Genomic DNA, 22254 nt, shown 5'->3' with positions numbered 1-22254 from the left:
TTTACTCTCATTACTGCAAGGTAGGCCAATGAATGTGTAGTGTCAAATTTGATTCACTCTTTGTTCAGCTTGGAGTATGAAACATCAGAAAGTTATGAAATGATACTTGTGTGATTTTCTTATCTTTTTGGGCTCTTTCCATACTTTTTTTTTCATTGTACGCCTGATTTAAAATTACATACAGTCTTGAAATCTTTCAGTTATGGGTCCTCTTCACTTGTATATATTTTTTTAATATGGCTGTACCTGCAGCGTATGCGGGGTCCTTTTAAACCACTTCAGTGGGCCAGGGATCCAACCCACACCTCTGTAGCAACCAGAGCTGCTACAGTCAGGTTCTTAACCTACTGTGCCATAGTGGGAGCTCCTTCATTTGTGTTCTGGAAATGAATTTAGCTGTTTATTCTTCTCTTTCTGGTTACCATGTATGTAGAGCGTTTGTCAAATCCAAGTAACTTAATGACAGTATGGAGGTAGCTTTTCTCCAAAATATATCCTCTACCTATCATTTTATTCTTAACAGCTTTTTTCTTTGGTTTCTTTTATGAAGTCAGCATTTTAAGGAACTAGTTGCAGTGTCTTTAGTCAAGTGACCACTTAGTGGGTAGCCATCCCTACGCAAGACTACATTGAGAAGAGGCATGGGACTGGCTATGAGTCAGTGCCCAGAATGGAGAGAAAGAAGTTAGAGCCGTGATGTCCAACACAGATATCTGCCAGTCACATGACTACATTTAAATATTGGAATTAAATTACAAATTACAAATTCTGTATCTTGGTCACACGTACATTTTAGATGCTCAGTAGGTAGCTACCATATGAACATCACAGAAATAAACATTTTTTTGTCAGTGCTAAAATTCTGTTGATTTTTGCTGGGTTGGGGATGCTAAAGATGTATTTCACTTCTCAATTTTATTTGAGCAATCTATACAGATAATTTTGAGAATTTAGTCCATATGAAAACATTGAAATAGCTCAATGGGAATAATGAGTTGTTTAAGTGAAAAGCCTTTGTAACTTATCTGACCATCTTTGTTGGAATTTCAGTTAGATTTAGTGAGGTTATTGGCATTTTAGGGAGTTGTGCAGTTTTACTACTGACCTCTCTTCCCCTCCAGAATTTTATCTAATAAAACATAGCAATAGAGAGCCAGATGTGGTGATCAGAGAATCACCTTACCTGTGGTGGAGAAAGATGACCACAGGATAGCTGGACTCTGAAGCCAGAATGGGCTTTGCTCTCTCCCAACTGAATTTAAGAACCAGTCCTAATTAGCCATTTGCAGGCAACAAAATTATAAAAAAAGGCCCTGTGTATCCTTGCCAGCAACGGGTCTGAACCCTACATTAAAAAAAAAAAAAAAGCAAAAAACCTTAACCTTTTTATTGTGAAATACAGCTTGCCATTCCAGTATTAAATGAGGCATCAACTCATACTGGTCAGAATGGCCATCATTTAAAAGTCTATAAACAGGAGTTCCCGTCGTGGCGCAGTGGTTGGCGAATCCGACTAGGAACCATGAGGTTGCGGGTTCGGTCCCTGCCCTTGCTCAGTGGGTTAACGATCCGGCGTTGCCGTGAGCTGTGGTGTAGGTTGCAGACGCGGCTCGGATCCCGCGTTGCTGTGGCTCTGGCCTAGGCTGGTGACTACAGCTCCGATTAGACCCCTAGCCTGGGAACCTCCATATGCTGTGGCATCGGCCCAAGAAATAGCAACAACATCAACAACAGCAAAAGACAAAAAGACAAAAAGGCAAAAAAAAAAAAAAAAAAAGTCTATAAACAATAAATGCTGGAGAGGGTATGGGGAAAAAGAGGAAAATCCCTCCAACACTGTTGGTGGGAATGTAAATTGTTGCAGCGACTGTGGAAAACAATATGGGGGTTCCTTAAAAAACAAAATGGAGTTACCACATGATCCTGCAGTCCTACTCCTGGTCATATATCTGGAGAAAACCATAATCCGAATGTACATGCACCACCGTGTTCACATCAGCACTGTTTACAGTAGCCAAGACATGGAAGCATCTTAAATGTCCATCAACAGAGGAATGGATAAAGAAGATTTGGTACATATATACAGTGGGATATTACTCAGCCATAAAAAAGAAGGAAAAAATGCTCTTTGTAGCAACACAGTTGGACTTACAGATCGTCATATTAAGTGAAACAAGTCAGAGAAAGACATATGTTATCTCTTATATATGGAATCTAAAGAAAAGAATGATGCAGAGGAACTTACAAAACAGAAATAGATTCACAGATGTAGAAAACAAACTTACAGTTACCAAAGGGGAATAGGGGGAGAGAGAAATTAGAAATTGGGAATTAACAGATTAAACACTACTATATATAAAGTAGGTGAAAAACAGGACCTGTTACATAGCACAGGGAACTATAGTCAATATTTTGTAGTAACCCCTAATGGAAAAGAATTTGAAAGATAATGTAGATACATAACTAAATCACTTTGCTGTTTACCTGAAACGTTGTAAATCTTTTGTACTTCACCTGAAAAAAATTGAGACAAAAAAAGTCCAGCTTAATGATTTATTACAAAGTAGGCACTATGTTGTTTTTATTCATGTTAAGAAGTTAAAAACATTTCCATTATCCTAAAAGCCCACCTCATACTCTTCCAATCATTCTGCTGTTATTCAGTCCCCAAAAATAACCTGTCATGACTTGAATGGTAATCTCTTGCTTTTCTTGGTTTTGCCATTCCAGTATACGCCTTTGTAAAGAGCTCGGTTTAATTTAATCCTTTGCAAACTTTACGTGAATTTATATAGGATGTGGGGGGGGTGTTTTTTGAGCTTTATTTTTAATTTTTGAAAGGGGACACTAGGCTCTGAATTCTTTTACTGAAAAATTTGAGATTCATGTGTATTAATTGCTTTTAGCTATAGTTCATTCATTCTCTTTCTTTTTTGTTTTTTAGCACCTACAGCATATGTAAGTTCCCAGTTTAGGGGTTGAATTAGAGCTGCAGCTGCCAGCCTATGCCACTGCCACAGCAGCACGGAAGAGTCTTGAACCACAGCTTGCAGCAATGCCAGATCCTTAGGCCACTAAGCAAGGCTAGGGATCGAATTTGTATCCTCATGTATAGTAGTCAGGTTCATTACTGCTGAGCCACAGTAGAAACTCCCTAGTTCATTCATTTTCATTTCTTTACCATATTCTGTTATTATATTACCACTGAAAGGCATTATAGTTATTTCTAATTTGAAGCTATTGCATACAGTACTGGTATGAATATTCTTTAATATTCAGTGCTTCTTGGTGTACATGTTTAAGTATTTCTCAGGGATATACACTTAGGAGTGAATTCATTTGGTTGTAATGTATATATGTGATTAACTTCGATAGCTAACACCCAACCATTTTTCCAAAGCTATTGGACTAGTTACACTATTACCAGTGCTAGTGGTAGGAGAGAGTTCTCAGAGCTCTGAAGTGCCAACAACCCTTAGCATGTTGATAGGTGTATAGTAGTTGTGGTTTTAATTTGCATTGCCATGACTACTATTGAATTTTTAGGCATGTTTATTGCCCATTTGGATAGTCTCATGTATAAATTATTGATGCTTGTTTTCTGTTGTAAAGTGACATAGTATACTTTTTGTGTACTCTTTTGTCTTTCTAGGGCCGCACCTGCTACATGTGGAGTTTCCCAGGCTAGGGGTCAAATTGGAGCTGTAGCCGCTGGCCTACGCCAGAGCCACAGCAACGTAGGATCCAAACCGCGTCTGCGACCTACACCACACCTCACCGCAATGCCAGGGATCAAACCCGTGACCTCATGGTTCCTAGTCGGATTTGTTTCTATTGTGCCATGATGGGAACTCCGACATTTTGTATACTCTTGGTCTGAGCCTTTTGTCAACTGTGTATTACACATGTTTGTATTTTTACCTTTCTACTTTTTAATAGTGTTTTTGACAAATTCCTAATTTTAATATCAAATGTGTCAATCTTTTTATTGTTACTGCTTTTTGTCCTTTAGTAAGTCTTTATCCTGGAGTCATGAGGATGTATTGCTTTACCTTTTTTGTGTTCTTTTTCACACTTATGTATGTAATCTATCTGCAGTTGGTTTTGTGTGTGTGTGTGTAGGTGAGGTAGAAAATCAAAGTTTTTAGATAAGTAGATCAGTTGACCAAAACTTTATGGAAAAGTACATCCTTTCCTCTTTGTTCTGCAGCTGTTGTCGTAGATGAGGTGTCTATGGATTTATATGTCTGTTTGTAGGCTCTGCTTTATTCTGTTGGTGTATGTTTCTATCTTGAGCTGGTGGCACACTGCCTTAATTATAATATTGAGTCTTATCAAACAGGAACATGATCTTTCTCATTGATTTAGTTATTCAGTCTCTCTTCTGTGTTTCAGTGTTTAAAGATTTACTTCTCAGTTAGTGATAGTTTTGGATTCTATGTTAACTTAAAAATTTTTCATTTTCTTGTGAGTCTGATATACAGAAATTAAAATTGGGTTCTTTTTTTCCTTAGATTTATTAAATGGCATATGATATACACTGATTTCTTAAGACTGACCCAACTTTGCATTCCTGAAATAAATCCCACTTGGTTATGATGTACTATTTTCTTTTTTCTTTTTTTTTTTTGTCTTTTTGCTATTTCTTTGGGCCACTCCCGTGGCATATGGAGGTTCCCAGGCTAGGGTCCAATCGGAGCTGTAGCCACTGGCCTACGCCAGAGCCACAGCAATGCGGGATCCGAGCCGCGTCTGCAACCTACACCACAGCTCACGGCAACGCCGGATCGTTAACCCACTGAGCAAGGGCAGGGACCAAACCCGCAACCTCATGGTTCCTAGTCGGATTCGTTAACCACTGTGCCACGATGGGAACTCCTAAAATTGGTTTTGAATGTTGACCTTATGTTTATTAGTGCTATGAAACCCACTTATTCTGATAATTATATATAGTTTTTTTTATGGTCAGTCACATCTCTAAATAATTGCAGTTTTACTTAATCCCTTCCATTATTATCCAGTATCCCTAGGACAGGGTTGAGCAGAAGTTATATGATGGTGTACATTCTTGTGTTCTTAATCTCAAAGGGAAAGCTGTCAGTAATTCATTGTGTTTTTTGAAGATATTTTGTAGAAACTATCAAATTATGGAATTTTCCACTCGTAGTATACAAAGAGATTTTTATCATACATGGATAATTGATTTTATCAAACACCTTTTCTGACTCTAACAAGCTTGTAGCATCGTGCTGTTTTTCATGTTTAAATTATAATGTATTAAATTACATTGATTTAATGTTAAACCAGTTTTCATACCTGGAACAAACCTAACTTGCTGGGATTCAGTTGAGTTTATTTTGGTTTTAGTTTCTCCTGTATAAGATTATTCAGTTTTCCTTTTTCCAAATATTTCTTGTCAGGTAGGTAAACAAGATTATGCTAGGCTCAGAAAGTTCAGAGTATTTTATATTTGTATATATATTTTTTCTATTCTCTGAAAGAGTCTTTATATCATTGAGGTTATTTCCTCCATTAAGTTTAGTAGAGGTCTGTGTCTGATGTGGTATATATGATTTTTAGGTGTGTGTGTGTGTGTGTGTGTGTTTTCTTTTTACAGCTGCTCCTGTGACACGGAAGTTGCTGGCTAGGGTTGAATCAGCACTATAGCTGCGGGCCTACACTACAGCCACAGCAACACCAGATCCAAGCTGCATCTGCGACCTGTGCTGTAGCTCGTGGCAACAGCTAATCCTTAACCCCACTGAGCAAGGCCAGGGATTGAACCCACAGCCTCATGGACACTATGCTGGGTTCTTAATCTAATCCACTGAATCACAAAGGGAACTCATTGTTTGTTCGTTTTTTTGATTTCATTTACTAAAAAGTGTTTTGTACAATTTTCAAAAGTTCCACTTCATTTACAATTATTACAGAATACTATTATGTTTACAGTACATGCTTGTAGATTATTTTACACCCAATAGACTATATCTTGTAATCTTAAACTACTATCTTGTGCCTCCCACTACCCCACCTCATAACAAATTAGCGGCTTGTTACCAATGGAAGAAGGGCGGTGCAATACGAGTTATATTTTTATTATTTTGTTGTTTAAATCTTGTTTTGAATTGTTCTGGACATTGTATTTACGAAGGTCTTTTAGATAAAAACTTGGAGATTATGGTGATAGTTTCTGCCACAGAGGATTTATGTTGTTGCCTCTTCTGGGGAAAAACGCCCAATTTTGGGTTCCTTCCCTGGACTTCTGTTTCTCCCCAACTCCTGGTGTCTTCAAGCAGCTTTTCTAGCTGCGCTCAGTGGGATTACTGGATCAAGTTACCTAGGTAATCCGAATGGCAGTCACTCCCATTTTGGGGAATTCTGGGTATCTTTTATCTCTTGCCCTCCTTTCTCATGCCTCCTAAAGTACTACCATGGAGCTATGCATTGTATACTCCAATATACAACGGTGTCTCATTTTTTGTTTTAATTTTCCCACAACTCTTTTGCCTTACTGGGTGATTTTCTGTATTTCATTGAAGGCTTGCTAATGTTGCTTATTTATACTCTCATTTCTCTTCTGACATTTATAGTAAAGCCAAAATGTGGATTAGTTTTGTTTTTATTTAAGGAAGTTTCTAACCTTTGAGGATATCAGAACTTATCTTTTGATGAGGAAAACTAAAGCGGAACATAATAAAGCATTTGAACGTAAGAGAGTGAGGAGTATTCTGGGTTTTTTTTTTTTTTTTCTTAGGGCTGCACCTGTGGCATATGGAGGTTCCCAGGCTAGTGATCAATTACAACTGTAGCTGTCAGCCTTCACCACAGCCACAGCAACACAGGATCCAAGCCATGCCTGTGACCTACACCACAGCTCACAGTAACACCACATCCTTACCCCACTGAGCAAGGCCAGGGATTGAACCTGCATCCTCAAGGATACTAGTTGGGTTCATTAACCACTGAACCACGATGAACTCCTATTTTGTTGGTTTTTTTTTAAGCAAACTAAAATGTGATACTTCACAGTGTCTTTTAAACATAAACTTTTACTTTACAGAATGCTTTGGATAAACAAGAAGAATTGACACCTCTTGGAGTCCACTTAGCACGATTACCAGTTGAGCCACACATTGGAAAAATGATTCTTTTTGGAGCTCTATTCTGTTGCTTAGATCCAGTACTCACCATTGCTGCTAGTCTCAGCTTCAAAGACCCCTTTGTGATTCCATTGGTAAGACATACACAAATAAAAGGCTAGATATATTTAGATACACAGGATAGGTATTTGTTTAGATACATTTTTTATTAGAATGCCATTCTCTGTTATATACCATCAGAGCAATTTAAGCTGCCTTTATCTGTTTGTAGGGGAAAGAAAAGGTTGCAGATGCAAGAAGAAAGGAATTGGCAAAGGATACTAAAAGTGACCACCTCACAGTTGTGAATGCATTTGAGGTAATATTGGAACATATTAAGTTCTTAAAATCTGTATTATAGGTTTTAGGAATAAATTGCTAAATGACAATGTTTAAAATTAGGTGAATATTTGAAAAAAATTGTATGTCATTTTTCAATTTTGTGGTACCTCAGTACATTTCTCCTTTTGGAAGAAGTCTGTATTTGTGTTTTAATAACAAAGGAACAAGTGAATAATTTATTTTAAAATTTTATTTGCTATTATTCATTTATATCTTTGTCTTATCAACATTCATGATAGATGGTCTCTTTTTGTTCATTAATAAGCTATACCTATATTCAGATTTAACTTTTTAGTAGAGTTATCATAATCGTGTATACTATTCAGGATAGATTCCTTAAAGCCAGGCTTATCAGAAGATAAACTTTATCATACATCTTTGCAGCATTTAAATGTAATTGGTGTATAGAGTAATATCTTTCTACTATAGTTATTTTGGTTATCTCTTAATGACTAGGATCATGAGAAGTTTGTTTTTTTAGTTGGTTAATTTCAAAATTCTTTGACTTTTTTTTACAACGAAAATGCCAGTAGGAGATTCAGTTATTACCAAAATAAAGACAAACTATTAAGTAGTCTTTGCTTTGGAGAACAGTATCACTATTTCTTCATTTCTTTGCCCCATAGGGCTGGGAAGAAGCTAGACGACGTGGTTTCAGATATGAAAAAGACTATTGCTGGGAATATTTTCTGTCTTCAAACACGCTGCAGGTAATGGCGACTGTTTTGAAGTGATTCTCATATATGCTAGATAAGTGAATATATGTATCCATTTTGTATAATCAGATCTGTAACACAAAGTTAATTATGTGTGTTTGTCTAATGAAGTCAAATGATTATATAGAAAAATAGAAGGAATATATATTAAATCAACTGCATCAAAGTAAGAAAAGTTTTATAACATAATAAAAAACTAAGAGTCCAGAGGTTAGCAGGAAGACAGAGGCTTACTTACTATTCCTGCACCCACCCTTTTGTCCATTTTGCTGATTTATCCTGAAAAACTTCACTAATACTCCTAAAATCTATTTTAAGATATCAAATAGGGTGAGTATCTTTAACTTTTGGGTAGGTATTTTTATCCTTAACTAACTTGGTATAGTAAGGAAACACTGAGCAGGAGGCATTGGTGAAACAGAAAAACGTAAACGATATATAAACAGGGCAGATGCACATTAAACTTCAAACTCTACACTGAACTGGAGAAGTAATCTCAAGCCAGTTGGAGGAGGAATATCCTAACCTCCCCCATAATATTATACTTCAGTTATGTGGCGTGAACCCCAGCAGTAGACATTTAACAAATCTATGGAGGTAAAAGAATCTGAATCTAGCGTGTTTAATTAACAAAGAAGGGTCCTGACCACTCTGAAAGATACTACAGCCATTGAAGAAAAAGAATGAAACCTAGTGTCTCAAAAGAAGATAAAACTTCATAGTAGGAATGGAGTTCCCATCATGGCACAGCAGAAACAAATCCGACTAGGAACCATGAGGTTGCAGGTTTGATTCCTGGACTTGCTCACTGGGTTAAGGATCCGGCGTTGCCCTGAGCTGTGGTGTAGGTCACAGATGCGGCCTCGGATCCCGTGTTGCTGTGGCTCTGGTGTAGGCTGGCGTCTACAGTTCCGATTGGACCCCTAGCCTGAGAACCTCCATATGCCATGGTAGCGGCCCAAGAAATGGCAAAAAGACCAAAAAAAAAAAAAAAAAAAAAACTTCGTAGTAAGGAATAGTTTAAGAATGTGAATTCAGTAAAACAAAGATAAGAGAAATAAACCAGTATAGAATGAAGGAAAAGACTGCTGAGCTAAGAAGACAAATTGGAGACCAAAGAATCAAGGAGCAAAATGGGTAACACTTTGTTTTTATTTTATTTATTTATTTGTTTTTAGGGCCACACATACTGCATATGAAAGTTCCAACGCTTGGGGGTCTAATTGGACCTACAGCTGCTGGCCTACACCACAGCCATAGCAACATAGGATCTGAGCCACGTCTGCAACATACGCCACAGCTTGCAGCAATGCTGGATCCTTAACCCACTTGAGTGAGGCCAGGGATCGAACCTGCATCCTCAGGGATACTAGTTGGGTTTGTTTCCTCTGAGCCATAACGGAAGTCCAAAATTTTGGGGCAACACTTTAAAGGATAATGTTGCCATAGATGAAAGGCTTGAGATAATCACAGTTTATAGATGCAGCTACAAAAAAAAAAAAAAATTAATCAGTAGAAAGCTTATAGACAGAAAAACAGGGACTGATCCATCATGAAGGTAATGGGTGTCTACGTAGAAAATTCAAGTGTTCCTACTGTACAACTCAGGGAACTATATCCAGCCTCTTGGGATAGAACATGGTGGAAGATAGTATGAGAAAAAAAAATGTATATGTGTGTGTATGACTAGGTTGCTTTGCTGTACAGCAGAAATTGGCACAACATTATAAATCTACTAGAATTAAAAAACAAAACAAACTGGGGAAGTTCCCATTGTGGCTTAGCAGTAGTGAGCCCAACTAGTATCCGTGAGGATGCAGGTTCGATCCCTGGCCTTGCTCAGTTGGTTAAGGATCTGGTGTTGCCGTGACCTGTGGTGTGTGGGTGGAAGATGCCTCGTGGGTATGGCTGTGATGTAGGTTGACAGCTGCAGCTCCAATTTGACCCCTAGCTGGGAACTTCCACATTCCATGGATATTGCCCTAAAAAGCAAAAAAAAGAAAAAAGAAAAAGAAAATTCGGGTGTAATTGAATATGTGTTCAAAAAGATATATGTAAGAACATTTCCCTGAATAGAAAAAAATGAATTGACCACAGTATGAAAAGATGGCTGAATCCAAGTATTATTTTAGGATATTCTATCCAGTCAAGATACTATTTCAAGTATAAAGAGAAATGACAAACAGACAAGAAGGCACTTAAAATATTGCACCTATGAGCTGTTCTTGAAAAACTCACTAAGACTGAAATGCTGCCTGTTAAGAATTATAAAAGAATGCAGGAGTTCCCATCGTGGCACAGTAGTTAACAAATCCAACTAGGAACCATGAGGTTGCAGGTTCAATCCCTGGCCTCGCTCAGTGGGTTAAGGATCCGGCGTTGCCGTGGGCTGTGGTATAGGTCGCAGATGCGGCTCGGATCCTGCATTGCTGTGGCCGTGGCATAGGCCGGCGGCTACAGCTCCGATTCAACCCCTAGCCTGGGAACCTCCATACGCCGCGGGAGCGGCCCAAGAAATAGCAAAAAGACACACACAAAAAAAGAATTATAAAAGAATTCAGGAGTGAAGAGTACATGCTATGCCAACTTGATGGTGTACATTGAAATTATTGGAATATAGAAGAAATACAAAACAGTATTGGGAATTATGGATCCAGAATAGGGTGTAAAGGTTATTTTGAATAAAAGCAATAATGGTAATAAAAACTGGGAGTTAGACTAGAGAGTCAATTACAGAAAAATTAGGTGGGGAAACTAAAAGTCACAGTTTGTAAAAGGGCTATGTATACTTAAGTATGACCAACTTTATGTTTCTTAATCTATTTTAAGCTCACAAGGATCTCTCTTGTGATTATAAAATTAAGATTCCTCTAGTTCAGTTTCATTTCTGTCTTTTTTAATATTTAATACTTTATAAACACTTTCTGTACTCTTAGCCCATTTAAAAAAATTTTATTCAAATATAGTTGATTTATAATGTTGTCAATTTTTGCTGTACACTTAACCCATTTTTAGGATAGCATTTCTGGCTAACTCTTCTGTCATTATAGATGCTAAGTGCCTGCAGTATTATTTACTTAGTTAATAATATTTCTGACAGTATTGAATGTAGGGAAATTTCTTCTTTTACACTTTTCTATTTTACTTGAATGCTTTATAATGAGCCATGTATCATTTTTACTCAAATAGTGATTTTTCTTGAAAATAAAAATAAAACAAGAGACAAGCCTTAAGTATTTGTGCCAGCATATAACAATAGTTAAGTCTCAGCAATACATGTAAAGATACTGGTTATTTTCTTTATGATTTTCTGGGTTTTTTTGTTTGTTTGTTTGTTTTTCAAACTATTAGGTGGAGAGCAATTTTGAAAGTTAGTCTTTTTGCAAAGTGAAATAATCATTAAATATCAGTTGTTTATTCCCTACAAGAGGCAGGCCTTTTCTATAAAAAATCAGACAAATATGGCTCTGTTGCAGCCACTCATCTCTACCATTACAGTGCAGAAGCAATCATAGAAAATCTGTAGATGAACGGGTATGGCTTCGTTCAATAAAATTTATTGACAAAGACAGATTTTGATAAATTTTGTAGTTTACCAATGCTTGCTCCAAAATAGCACATTTTTGCACAACTGTTTTATAAAGCAGGGAAAGCTTATCACTACATTACTTAAAAGTACATGCTTTATAACCCCTATAAACTTGTTTGAAAGTTACTCTAGTTCTGTTTGTTAACATTGCTCCCTAGATGCTGCATAACATGAAAGGGCAGTTTGCTGAGCATCTTCTTGGAGCTGGATTTGTACGCAGTAGAAATCCTAAAGATCCAGAATCTAATATAAATTCAGGTAAAGCAGAAAATACAGTGTAAATAACTTGCTGCTGTTGTCAGTTGTATCAGTATTTTACTCTTTTTTTTCTCTACTTTCCCACCCCCAATAGATAATGAGAAGATAATTAAGGCTGTCATCTGTGCTGGTTTATATCCCAAAGTTGCTAAAATCCGACTAAATTTGGGTAAAAAAAGAAAAATGTAAGCATTGAAGATTACTATGAATTATTTGTAGTTCTTTCAGTCTCTTGAAGTCTTCTAATGCAGTAGGGGTTATAGTGTACATTTATTCTTACTCATATTTGGGCTATATTGTTGTTTTTTACTTTTGGTCATTAAAGAGAAGACAAACTGTTTAATATAGGCATCACTTCCCCTCATAGCGCTTCACTGACATCAGCTCTTCCATCATCCATTATTTGCTAAGAATGATACTAAAATGTAATACCAGTGTAAATATGAAAACACTAAGCCAGCTATTAAAAACCAGTGCCTGGGTGAACATTGCTTAGAGATTTTGTTTCAGGATTTTTTTCCCCTCTCTTGTAAAACAGATAATTTTGTACTTTAGCTCTTTGAAAATAAAATTGTGGTGAGCTCACTATTTTGAGAAAGAAAGCGTAACTTTTAAATATAAATACAAATAGGGTCAGCGTATTTTTGCCCAGTAAATGAACTCATTCTAGTGAGGAAAAAGAGAAACTGAAAGTCACAAATGACTAGTGGTTTGTGAATTGGTGCCACACTTTTGGAAGATGCTCTAAGTTAGAAATATGTGTCATCTGTCATTAAAGCAATCACTGGCCCAGTGGATTCATAACAATAATTTATTATGTTCTAAAGAAATAATTCCAAATTTTTTTTTTTGAAAGTCATAGGTATCTAGTAGTACTGGGGAAATTATGGCTTTATTAGGCCACATTAGGCATTTCTGTTAGGCATATAAAACATCATTATATATTAAAATTAAAATATTTGAACTGATATTAAATTTAAAAAGTTGGATAGTCTGTGAACATGAAAAAATTTAGGCCTCAAAGGATAGACTAATGTGCAGACATTGTCCTAGTGCCATTGGTTCTCAACCTGGATGTTTTTGCCTCCTCAGGTACATTTGACAATGTCTGCAGACATTTGCACTTGTTAAAACTGGAGGTATATATACTTTTAGCATCTAGTAGATGGAGGCCAGGGATGCTAGTAAACATTCTACAGTGCACAGGACAGTCTGCCACAACAGAGAATTCTGGTGTTGAGAAGCCCTGTTCTCAGGTATAGGATACGGGTAAAATGAATTTTAACCATCATGGCTGGTTATCCACATTTTAAGTGATGTAATTGCTTTTTTGAGATCAGTATTTTTGTCAGATTCTTGATACATGTCCCTAAATCTACAGATGACTTAATAGAAACAAAACAAAACTTGTTTTGCTTTTTATGGACACACCTGTGACGTATGGAGGTTCCCAGGCTAGGTGTCTAATGGGAGCTACAGCTGCCAGCCTATGCCACAGCCATAGCAACACCAGATCCAAGCCACGTCTGTGACCTATACCACAGCTCACAGCAGCACTGGATCCTTACCCACTGAGTGAGGCCAGGGATCAAACCTGCAACCTCATGGTTCCTAGTCAGATTTGGTTCCACTGTGCCACAATTGGAACTCCCGAAGCTTTTCTTTTTGTCTTTTTAGGGCATTTGGAGATTCCCAGGCTAGGGGTCAAATTGGAGCTGTAGCTGCTGGCCTGCACAGCCACAGCAACACGAGATCCGAGCTGAGTCTGTGACCTACACCACAGTCATGGCAATGCGGATCCTTCCACTGAGCAAGGCCAGGGATGGAAGCTGGGTTCTCATGGATGCTAGTCAGATTCGTTTCTGCTGAGCCATGATGGGAACTCCTGAAATACAAATATTTATATTCCTTTGCCATCATGGGAAGGCTTTATGAAAAAAACGTAGTTTTCTTTGGATTGATGCTTTGTTTTGGTCTAAGCCAGAGGTTAGCACATTTTGACATACTGGCCAAAAGCTTATTTATGTAAATTTTTGTTGGAACACAGCCGTGCTTCTTTGTTAACCTGTTGTCTCTGCCTGCTTTCCAGCTACACTAGCAGAGTTGAGTAGTTGTAACAGAGATCATAGGATCCACAGAGCCTAAAATATTTTCTCTCTGGTACTGTATAGAAAAAATTTGCCAAACCTTACTGCTTTAGTGATACAGGGTTATAGGGGTGAAATTGGTTAAATTGCATGCTGAGGAAAAATAATTGCTGATTTTGTTCTGAGTAATGACTCATGACTGTCATTCGTGATTCCAATAGAAGTATTATGGATTCTAGGACCATGAAAAAGATGCTCTTAAAAATAAATAGGAAGGATTAATGAATTATCATTTTTATGGAGTGATTACTACTATATAAACCATCAAACATCTCCCTGTTGAGTAATAATTAAAAACTCCTACAAATCGAGGTAAAATTTTTATGACTATCAAAGGAAAGCCCATAGGAATGAACAGACAAAATTAGAGCTATGTACATTTATTCTAGGTATTCCTGTTTTCAAATTGGGGGTTTGGTTTGAGGCCATTTAAAAACATATTTTTTTAGAATAAGTTTTTAAAAATCATTTATAACTAAAGTTCTTTTTAAACAGAATTCATTTTTTGTATTTGGGTACATAACATGAAATTTTGTAATTGATCATTTCACAGTTATTCTGTAAATTGAAGACTATTAGCATCATGATTGACAGTAAAATGTGTAGACTTCTCTTGGTCTGGTCACTTAGAATTATCTCGGGTATTTATTTCATTCTTTGTCCTTCAGTAGAATAGGATATGTATTAACATAATTAGGAAATATGCTTTCACCTTTCTAATATTTTGAGTAATTATACATTTAAGAATAGGATTTGGGAGTTCCCGTCATGGCTCAGTGGTTAATGAATCCAACTAGGAACCATGAGGTTGCAGATTTGATCCCCGGCCTTGCTCAGTGGGTTAAGGATCCCTAGTTGCCGAGAGCTATGGTGTAGGTCGCAGACAAGGCTTGGATCTGGCGTTGCTTGCTGTGGCTCTGGCGTAGGCCAGTGGCTACAGCTCCCATTGGACCCCTAGCCTGGGAACCTCCATATGCCATGGCTGCGGCCCTAAAAGGACAAAAGACAACAACAACAAAAAAAAGAATAGGATTTGTATGATTCAGAGTATTCCTTTTTTTTTTTTTTTTTTGGCTTTTTAGGCATGTGGAAGTTTCCAGGCTAGGGGTCAAATCAGATCTGTAGCTGTCGGACTATGCCACAGACAAAGCAACGCAGGATACAAGCCGCGTCTGCGGGATCTACACCACATCTCATGGCAACACCAGATCCCTGACGCACTGAGCGAGGCCAGGGATCAAACCTGTATCCTCATGGGTACTAGTCGGTTTCATTTCTGCTGTGCCACAATGGAAACTTCCAGAGTATTCACATTTAGCTGATATTTTTCCATATTTTATTACAATAAAATTCTCTTTCCTCAAATATAAATTTGAAAGTTTATATTGCAGAAATAAAATGAACTCATTTTTGGAGTTGGTTTTGATTCTGGGATTGCTTTGGAATCCTCAAGAGTTTTTTTTTTTTTTTTTAAACTACACTTTAATTTTTTTACAGGGTGAAAGTTTACACAAAAACTGATGGACTAGTTGCTATTCATCCTAAATCTGTTAACGTGGAGCAAACAGAGTTTCACTACAACTGGCTTATCTATCACCTGAAGATGAGAACAAGTAGTGTAAGTGAATGTATAAAATAAGGCTCTGAATAACAGGCTTGTACTTTTTAAATTGTATAGTTTTTATATTTATAAACAAAATCTGTTCTCTTAAAAAAATTTTGTTTCTGACATGACGTAACTTGAAGCAGATAACTTGTACTTACAATGTGCAGGTCTGCCATGATGGATCTTTTTATTTTAATTGGGAAGGTTATTTGATTTGTTTACTTTTTTTTCAGAGCATGCTTTCAAGAAATACTGATATTTTGATATACAGAAATCTACATTGTACAAAGAATTTTGTTTGCCTGTCAATACACCTTATATGTATTGGTCAGAATATTAAGTGGGAGTCTGTTTATAGATAAATAGAAAACTTCAGCTACATTGGTGTTTTATCACTCAAAATATTTTGTTTAAAGAATAGTGCTTTTTTTATATTGAAGCAAAATATAAAATTCCTTTGTTCTCTGAAGTGATGAAGAATGGCTTGTTTAAAATAGTATTTCTTCAATATTACTCTTTGTAATTACGCTAACAAGATAATACCTGTTTTAGAAGGAATGCACTAACAGATTGATACTAGTGATGTTACTGAGTTAATGTGGTGGTAATCCTTTCAGACACCTTAATGTATTAATTTGCCTTGATTCTCATTATAGATATACTTGTATGACTGCACAGAAGTTTCCCCATACTGTCTCTTGTTTTTTGGAGGTGATATTTCCATCCAGAAGGATAGTGATCAGGAAACTATTGCTGTAGATGAATGGATTATCTTTCAGTCTCCGGCAAGAATTGCCCATCTCGTTAAGGTGACTGACTTTACATGATTGTCTTTGATTCTGCATATAAGTTAGTATGTGGTCTTGTGATCTAGTTACATTAAACATTTGCTTTATTTCAGCAGAGCAGTTGTGTTGAGAAATAGATTCATAGTTTTTTTAATTGTTTTTTGAAATAATTACGAACCATTTTCAGTGGCTCAATATGATGGAATTTTGAATTTTTTTACTCAAGTCATCTACTCATAATTACACTTTAGTTAGTTGCCAACTAAATATTTCAGTCTTTTGTATAATAGCTTACTTATGAAATTCCTTGAACCTGCTAAAGTCACTTTTTATTACATTGTTTGCTAGTATATCTTCCCTTATTGAACATGTGCAATTTTTCCAACTTTAGGAATTAAGAAAGGAACTAGATATCCTTCTGCAAGAGAAGATTGAAAGCCCCCATCCTGTAGACTGGAAGGACACTAAATCCAGAGACTGTGCAGTACTCTCAGCTATTATAGACTTGATCAAAACACAGGAGAAAGCAACTCCCAGGAATTTGCCGTCACGATTCCAGGATGGATATTATAGCTGACAGCTTTTCTGTGGTGGTCTGAAAAGTCAATTTGACAGCCATTTTCCATCATGGTTTAACTTTTGGCTTGATGCCAAACCCTAGGACATGAATACTTTTCATGTGTAAGGTAGAAACCTTCAGTAGATAGTAAAGACTTACTGTGCATGAGTTAACAATGTTATCTGTAGCTATTATAAATATTTAAAAAAAGTATGTTCTGATTATATACTCTGTAGTGGACATGCCCACATTTTGAGAATATTCCTCTTACATATTTTGAATGTAGTACCACTTGAAAAATTCCTTTGTTCTGTTATGAAATACTACTCTCTTTCTGCCCATAATGAATATCGAACCAGTAAAAATACAATGGTTAGCCAAAAAGCAGTGTCAAATAAGGACTTGAACACATCCATATTTTTTTCTAATGAAACTTCTATCAGAAGTAAATTAATTTGTTCTAATTAAGCCCAGTATTTAATAAAATGTACAGTGTATAAATCTGAGCTAGCTTTTTGGCTTGGTTTCTGCATCTCCATCTATCCATTTGTTGATTTGATGCTTTTTATCTATTTGTACCCTTTTTACATGACCATGTGCAGTATAATGTAGCAATTGAGAGCATGGGTCTGGAGCCTGACTACCTAAGTTCAAATTTTAACTCTGTCACTTAACTAGATGTGTTAGACGAATTACTTGTCTTTGTTTCCTTTTCCTTATCTGTAAAATACAGGTAACAGTTGTGAGGATTAAATATGTTAACATACATAAAGTGCATAGTTTAGTGTCTGGCATGTACTGTGTATTCACTAAATCTTGGCTATTTGTCCCTGAAATATTTTAGTAACAATCCATTATGTTATGCTCCCCCCACCCCATCCATGCTCTGAGTGCTATTTTACCTTCTCAGCCAGTGGAAGCTAATGTGACATGTGCTGTATGTTTTCAACCTGTGAGATTTTGACAAATACTGTTGGTTGCTATCCAGCAGTCATTTTGTCTCCCTTCCCGCTTGTTTGTCCCCTCTCTGTGCAGGCTTGTGCCCCTGGATGTTGGACCCTCTTCTGGGGATTGGATTGTTCTAAGCCAATTGTGCATGGTCTTATTCCCTTTATAAGTAATAGATGAGGCATGAATATGTGAATCTGTCCTGGCCAATGGCAGCTAAGAACAGATCTGCAAGGGGACGTCTGAGAAAGTTTTACTCCCTAATAGAGAGGGGAAGTCTAAGCTCCTCCCTTGGACATTGTTTTGTCTGAATCTGGCACTTGGGAGTGCCGCAGCTGTCTCAGGATCACAAGGCTGGCTCTGTGAGTAGGTGAACATTACCAGAGTCCTTTAAAATGCTAGTGAGCTGCTGAATTATCCAACTCTGCAACTGCCTTGCACATGGACTCTGACTTAATAAACCCTTCATTGTTCTAGCTTCTTTTAGTAGGGTCTTTTGAATAAATAGGCAGAAAGCGTAAAAACTGAAGCACATACTGTCCATCATTGCTGAGGACTCTATTTCTACCATTTAATTTGTGATCTAACAGTTTGACCCTTATGTCTGAGAAAAGCTGTACAAGTTAAATTACTGGACATACTGCAAAAAGAAACATAGGAAGAACAAACAGCTTGCTGCATCCTAAAAACTGCAGATTCTATTGTTGCCTTCGAAAGAAGTCAAAGGAAAGGAGTATCGTACAATGACTGGGATGGATTAATAAAGCTCTGAAGATCTTAACAGCACTGGTTCAGGTACTGCTGTCATTTCTGGGAATGCTATGTCATCTTACCATTGGCTTTCAAGGTTTTCAATGCATTTGTGTGTTCTGAGTCCATTTTCTTGTCTAGTATCCCCAAAGTGATCTCCCTCTCACTGAATTTTTGTATTGAGCCGTATTATGGCATATCTTAGGCCTAAACTCGATGACCATTAGGTCCTGTTTGTTCTATAATAATGTTGATGTTTGTGCCCCTTTCTCTATTTTTGCCTTGCTTTTACTATCCATTTTTAAATGAAGTCAGTTGGCAAAAATGGTCTTGGTGGAAAGCATTTAAAGAATCTGTAAAAACAGATCACTAGTTAATTGGTTCCATGTCACGCACCAATATTTCATCTCCATAAGTGGAGAAATGTTTCCAAAGAATTGTTTAACGGATGAACTATTGAGAGAGATTAAAGCAGTTATTATTATCCCCAGTTTATATCTTCTCTACAGTCATTTAGGGTGGAAATTTTAACCGAAGGTGCTATTTATTTACATTCTGTTGCTTTTGTTTACAGAATAGGGTGTTACTTAAGTGAAAAGATGTATTCTGGGCTTGAGAACTATTTGTTATTTGGTAGTTTTAAAGAATAAGACATAATAACATAAAAAAAAGAAAAACCTATTTGTCCTGGCATTATGAGTGATCCTTAAGGATAACTCTTGAAATAAAATAACCCTGAAACAGAAACTTAAGGCAAAAGAAAAAAATTGAAGAAACCACTGAATAATCTTTAAAAAGTGAGTCCATGTTATACCTTCTTAATTCATAATTTGGACAAAGCTCTAGATACATTTATACCAATTATTATATGGGATTTTCTCTTTTTGCATTTTCAAAACAAAGTCCATCCTAAAAGTTAAAAATCATAGAAAAGCTGTAATGGGAATTTATTTTAGTACTCCCTTACCCATAGTAAATGGTAATTTTCCTTCTCCTGTTTTAGCTCTGAGTTTGTATATCTGTTTTTAAGTAATTGTGATCATGTAATATAATCATATTTATAATATGCTAATTGTTTTTACATGGCATTTTTTTACATGCATTTTATTCTGGTTTTAAAACAGTATATCCTCATTGTAGAATATTTGGAAATTCAACATAGTAAGAAAACCATGTTACTGCTGTTACATACTCTTTTTAAATAAGCTTTAAGATATTATTTTATATATAACAAAATTACCCAATTTAATGTATAATTCTATGAATTTTGTCAAATGTATAAAATTATGTAATTGCTATCATCACAATCTTGATATAGAACACTCCTGTCACCTAAAAGTGTCCCTTTGCACTTAATCCCCTGCTCCCACTTCCCACTCATTAGCAATTGATCTGCTTTTTAGTCACTAGTTTTGCCTTTTCTAGAATTTCAAATAAATGGAATTGTGTGTGGTCTTTTATGTATATCAAAAATTAGTTCCTTTTTTTTATTGTAGTGGTACTTCATTGTGTGGTTATACCACAGCTTGTTTATTCCTGGATCTTTATTTTCCTTTTTTTGCTGTTACCTAAAACTGCTATGAGCGTATGTATACAGGTCTATGCATAGATAGATGTTTTCATTTCTCATGGGTAAAAATACCTGTGATTAGGATTGTTGTCATATGGTAAGTGTGTTTATAAGAAGTCGCCAAACAGGCTTCCAAAGTGGGTATACCATATGTACCCACCCTCAACATATTATAGCTCCAAATGTTTCAAATCCTCACCAGTAATTGGGTATTTTTAGTTGTTATGTTTTTTAATTTTTGCCATTAATGTATGTGGAGTCAGTTCATTGTGGTTTTATTTTGTTATTTCTCTAATGATCAGCAATGAGCATATTTCACATGCTTACTTTCTGTCTTCCTTGGTTGTCGTATATACTGCTAAGTGTTTTGATTTTCTACCTCATATGTTAAGTAATTGGGGCTTTAGGAGAATACCTGATTAAAGAGAAGAAGGATTATTCTTTATGAATTTTAGAGATGCAGAAAATTTAAGTTCATTGACCTTGAAAATGGCAAAATGTTCCCCTCTTCAGTTGGCTAATACAGTATAAGAGTTAAGCCATCATAATCAAGTACCAGAGGAGAATAGCAACAGTCTTAGGTGGTTATGATGTCAAAGGCTGCATATCCAGCATGAGGTGAAGAATAGGGCATGAGACAAATCTTCTGGTGTGGTAAAGGCATGGAACAGAGGAAGTCAGCTGATGTGGAAGCACCACAGAGCCAGCGCTTACCGAAGATGGTAGACTCCCACCTGTCCTGCTGGGTGAAGAAACTTCTTTTAAATTGTGACCACCCCTTTTCTAGTTCTTGATTCATGTCTTATTGATCTGTAATTTTTTAAAAGAAGACAATGACTGATAATATTTCTGAGTCCTTGCAGAGTATTTTATGTCACCTTCATACAATGATGGCAGCTTGATAGGGAATGAAATTCATTTCAACAAAGTTTTCATTTAATAAAGACAGTTCTTGGTGACTTCTCTTTTTGTAGGCCTTCTAGCTATAACCTTTTAGGTATTTCAGCGCTTCATTTTGCCATAGGCTTCCATTCACCTCATTTTCTTTCAACAGCTATTTTCTTGTCAAATTACTTCATCTTTTTTTTTTTCCTCTTTTTTTTATTTTGGCTGTCCTGTGGCAAATGGAGTTCCCAGGCCAGGCATCAGAACCGAGCCACAGATGTGACCTAAGCCACAACCATGGCAGTGCCAGATCCATAACCCATTGTGCCAGGCCAGGTATCACACCTGTGTCCCACTGCTCCCCAGAGGCTGCTGATCCCATTGTACCACAGCAGGAACTCATGTTTCATCATTTTTAATTGTTCCTGGAAGCCAATTTTTAATTTTAAGGCAAAGAAGTTTAGATGTGTTTTTGGGATCTAGAATAAGAATACAAATGGAGGCCAACATACTAGAGATGTAAGAGTTTTCAAATTTTAAACCAGTGTAACAAACTTGGATAAAATATGTTCTATCCCAAATTGACAAATATACATATTCATAAGGACAAAATTTTAAAATGGCATAAAACTACACTTTTTTACAACTGAAGGTTAAAAAATATCAATGACCTCTAGCTCTAGTTTGTTGAAAAGTTTTCCCAAGTATTTCAACTTTTTCCAAATAGTCATTTTACATCAGTTGATACTATCATGTGGTTTTTCCTTCTGTCTCTTAAAATAGTTGATCATATCGTCAGGTTTTCAAATATTGAACTAGTCTTGCATTGCTAGAATAAACCCCACTTGGTTGCAATTGTAAGTCTTTCTATATATGGCTGGGTATGAATTTATGTATTGCTGGTATTTTAAGATTTTTGCCTTTGTTCATGAGGGATATCAGTCTATAGTTTTC

At 36.4% G+C, this 22254-nt stretch overlaps 1 protein-coding gene across 2 annotated transcripts in view; it reads left to right on the top strand.

Annotated features, from left to right (window-relative positions):
- Positions 1–20318, top strand: part of DHX36 (DEAH-box helicase 36) — a 51544-nt gene extending 31226 nt beyond the window's left edge. Inside the window, exons 18-25 of one of the 2 annotated variants that reach the window (XM_021069687.1) lie at positions 7064–7237; positions 7375–7461; positions 8111–8194; positions 11948–12047; positions 12142–12232; positions 15692–15812; positions 16457–16609; positions 16980–20318. In XM_021069687.1, coding sequence (XP_020925346.1) covers positions 7064–7237; positions 7375–7461; positions 8111–8194; positions 11948–12047; positions 12142–12232; positions 15692–15812; positions 16457–16609; positions 16980–17165 — 996 coding nt within the window. In that variant the 3' untranslated portion in view covers positions 17166–20318. The remainder of the gene's footprint in view (positions 1–7063; positions 7238–7374; positions 7462–8110; positions 8195–11947; positions 12048–12141; positions 12233–15691; positions 15813–16456; positions 16610–16979) is intronic. The other variant, XM_021069688.1, reaches the window with a different exon arrangement.

This window comes from Sus scrofa, chromosome 13 (assembly GCF_000003025.6).
Source record: "Sus scrofa isolate TJ Tabasco breed Duroc chromosome 13, Sscrofa11.1, whole genome shotgun sequence".
NCBI lineage: Eukaryota > Metazoa > Chordata > Mammalia > Artiodactyla > Suidae > Sus > Sus scrofa.
Note: the sequence above shows the minus strand (reverse complement) of the source record. Positions and strands in the feature narration are given on the sequence as shown.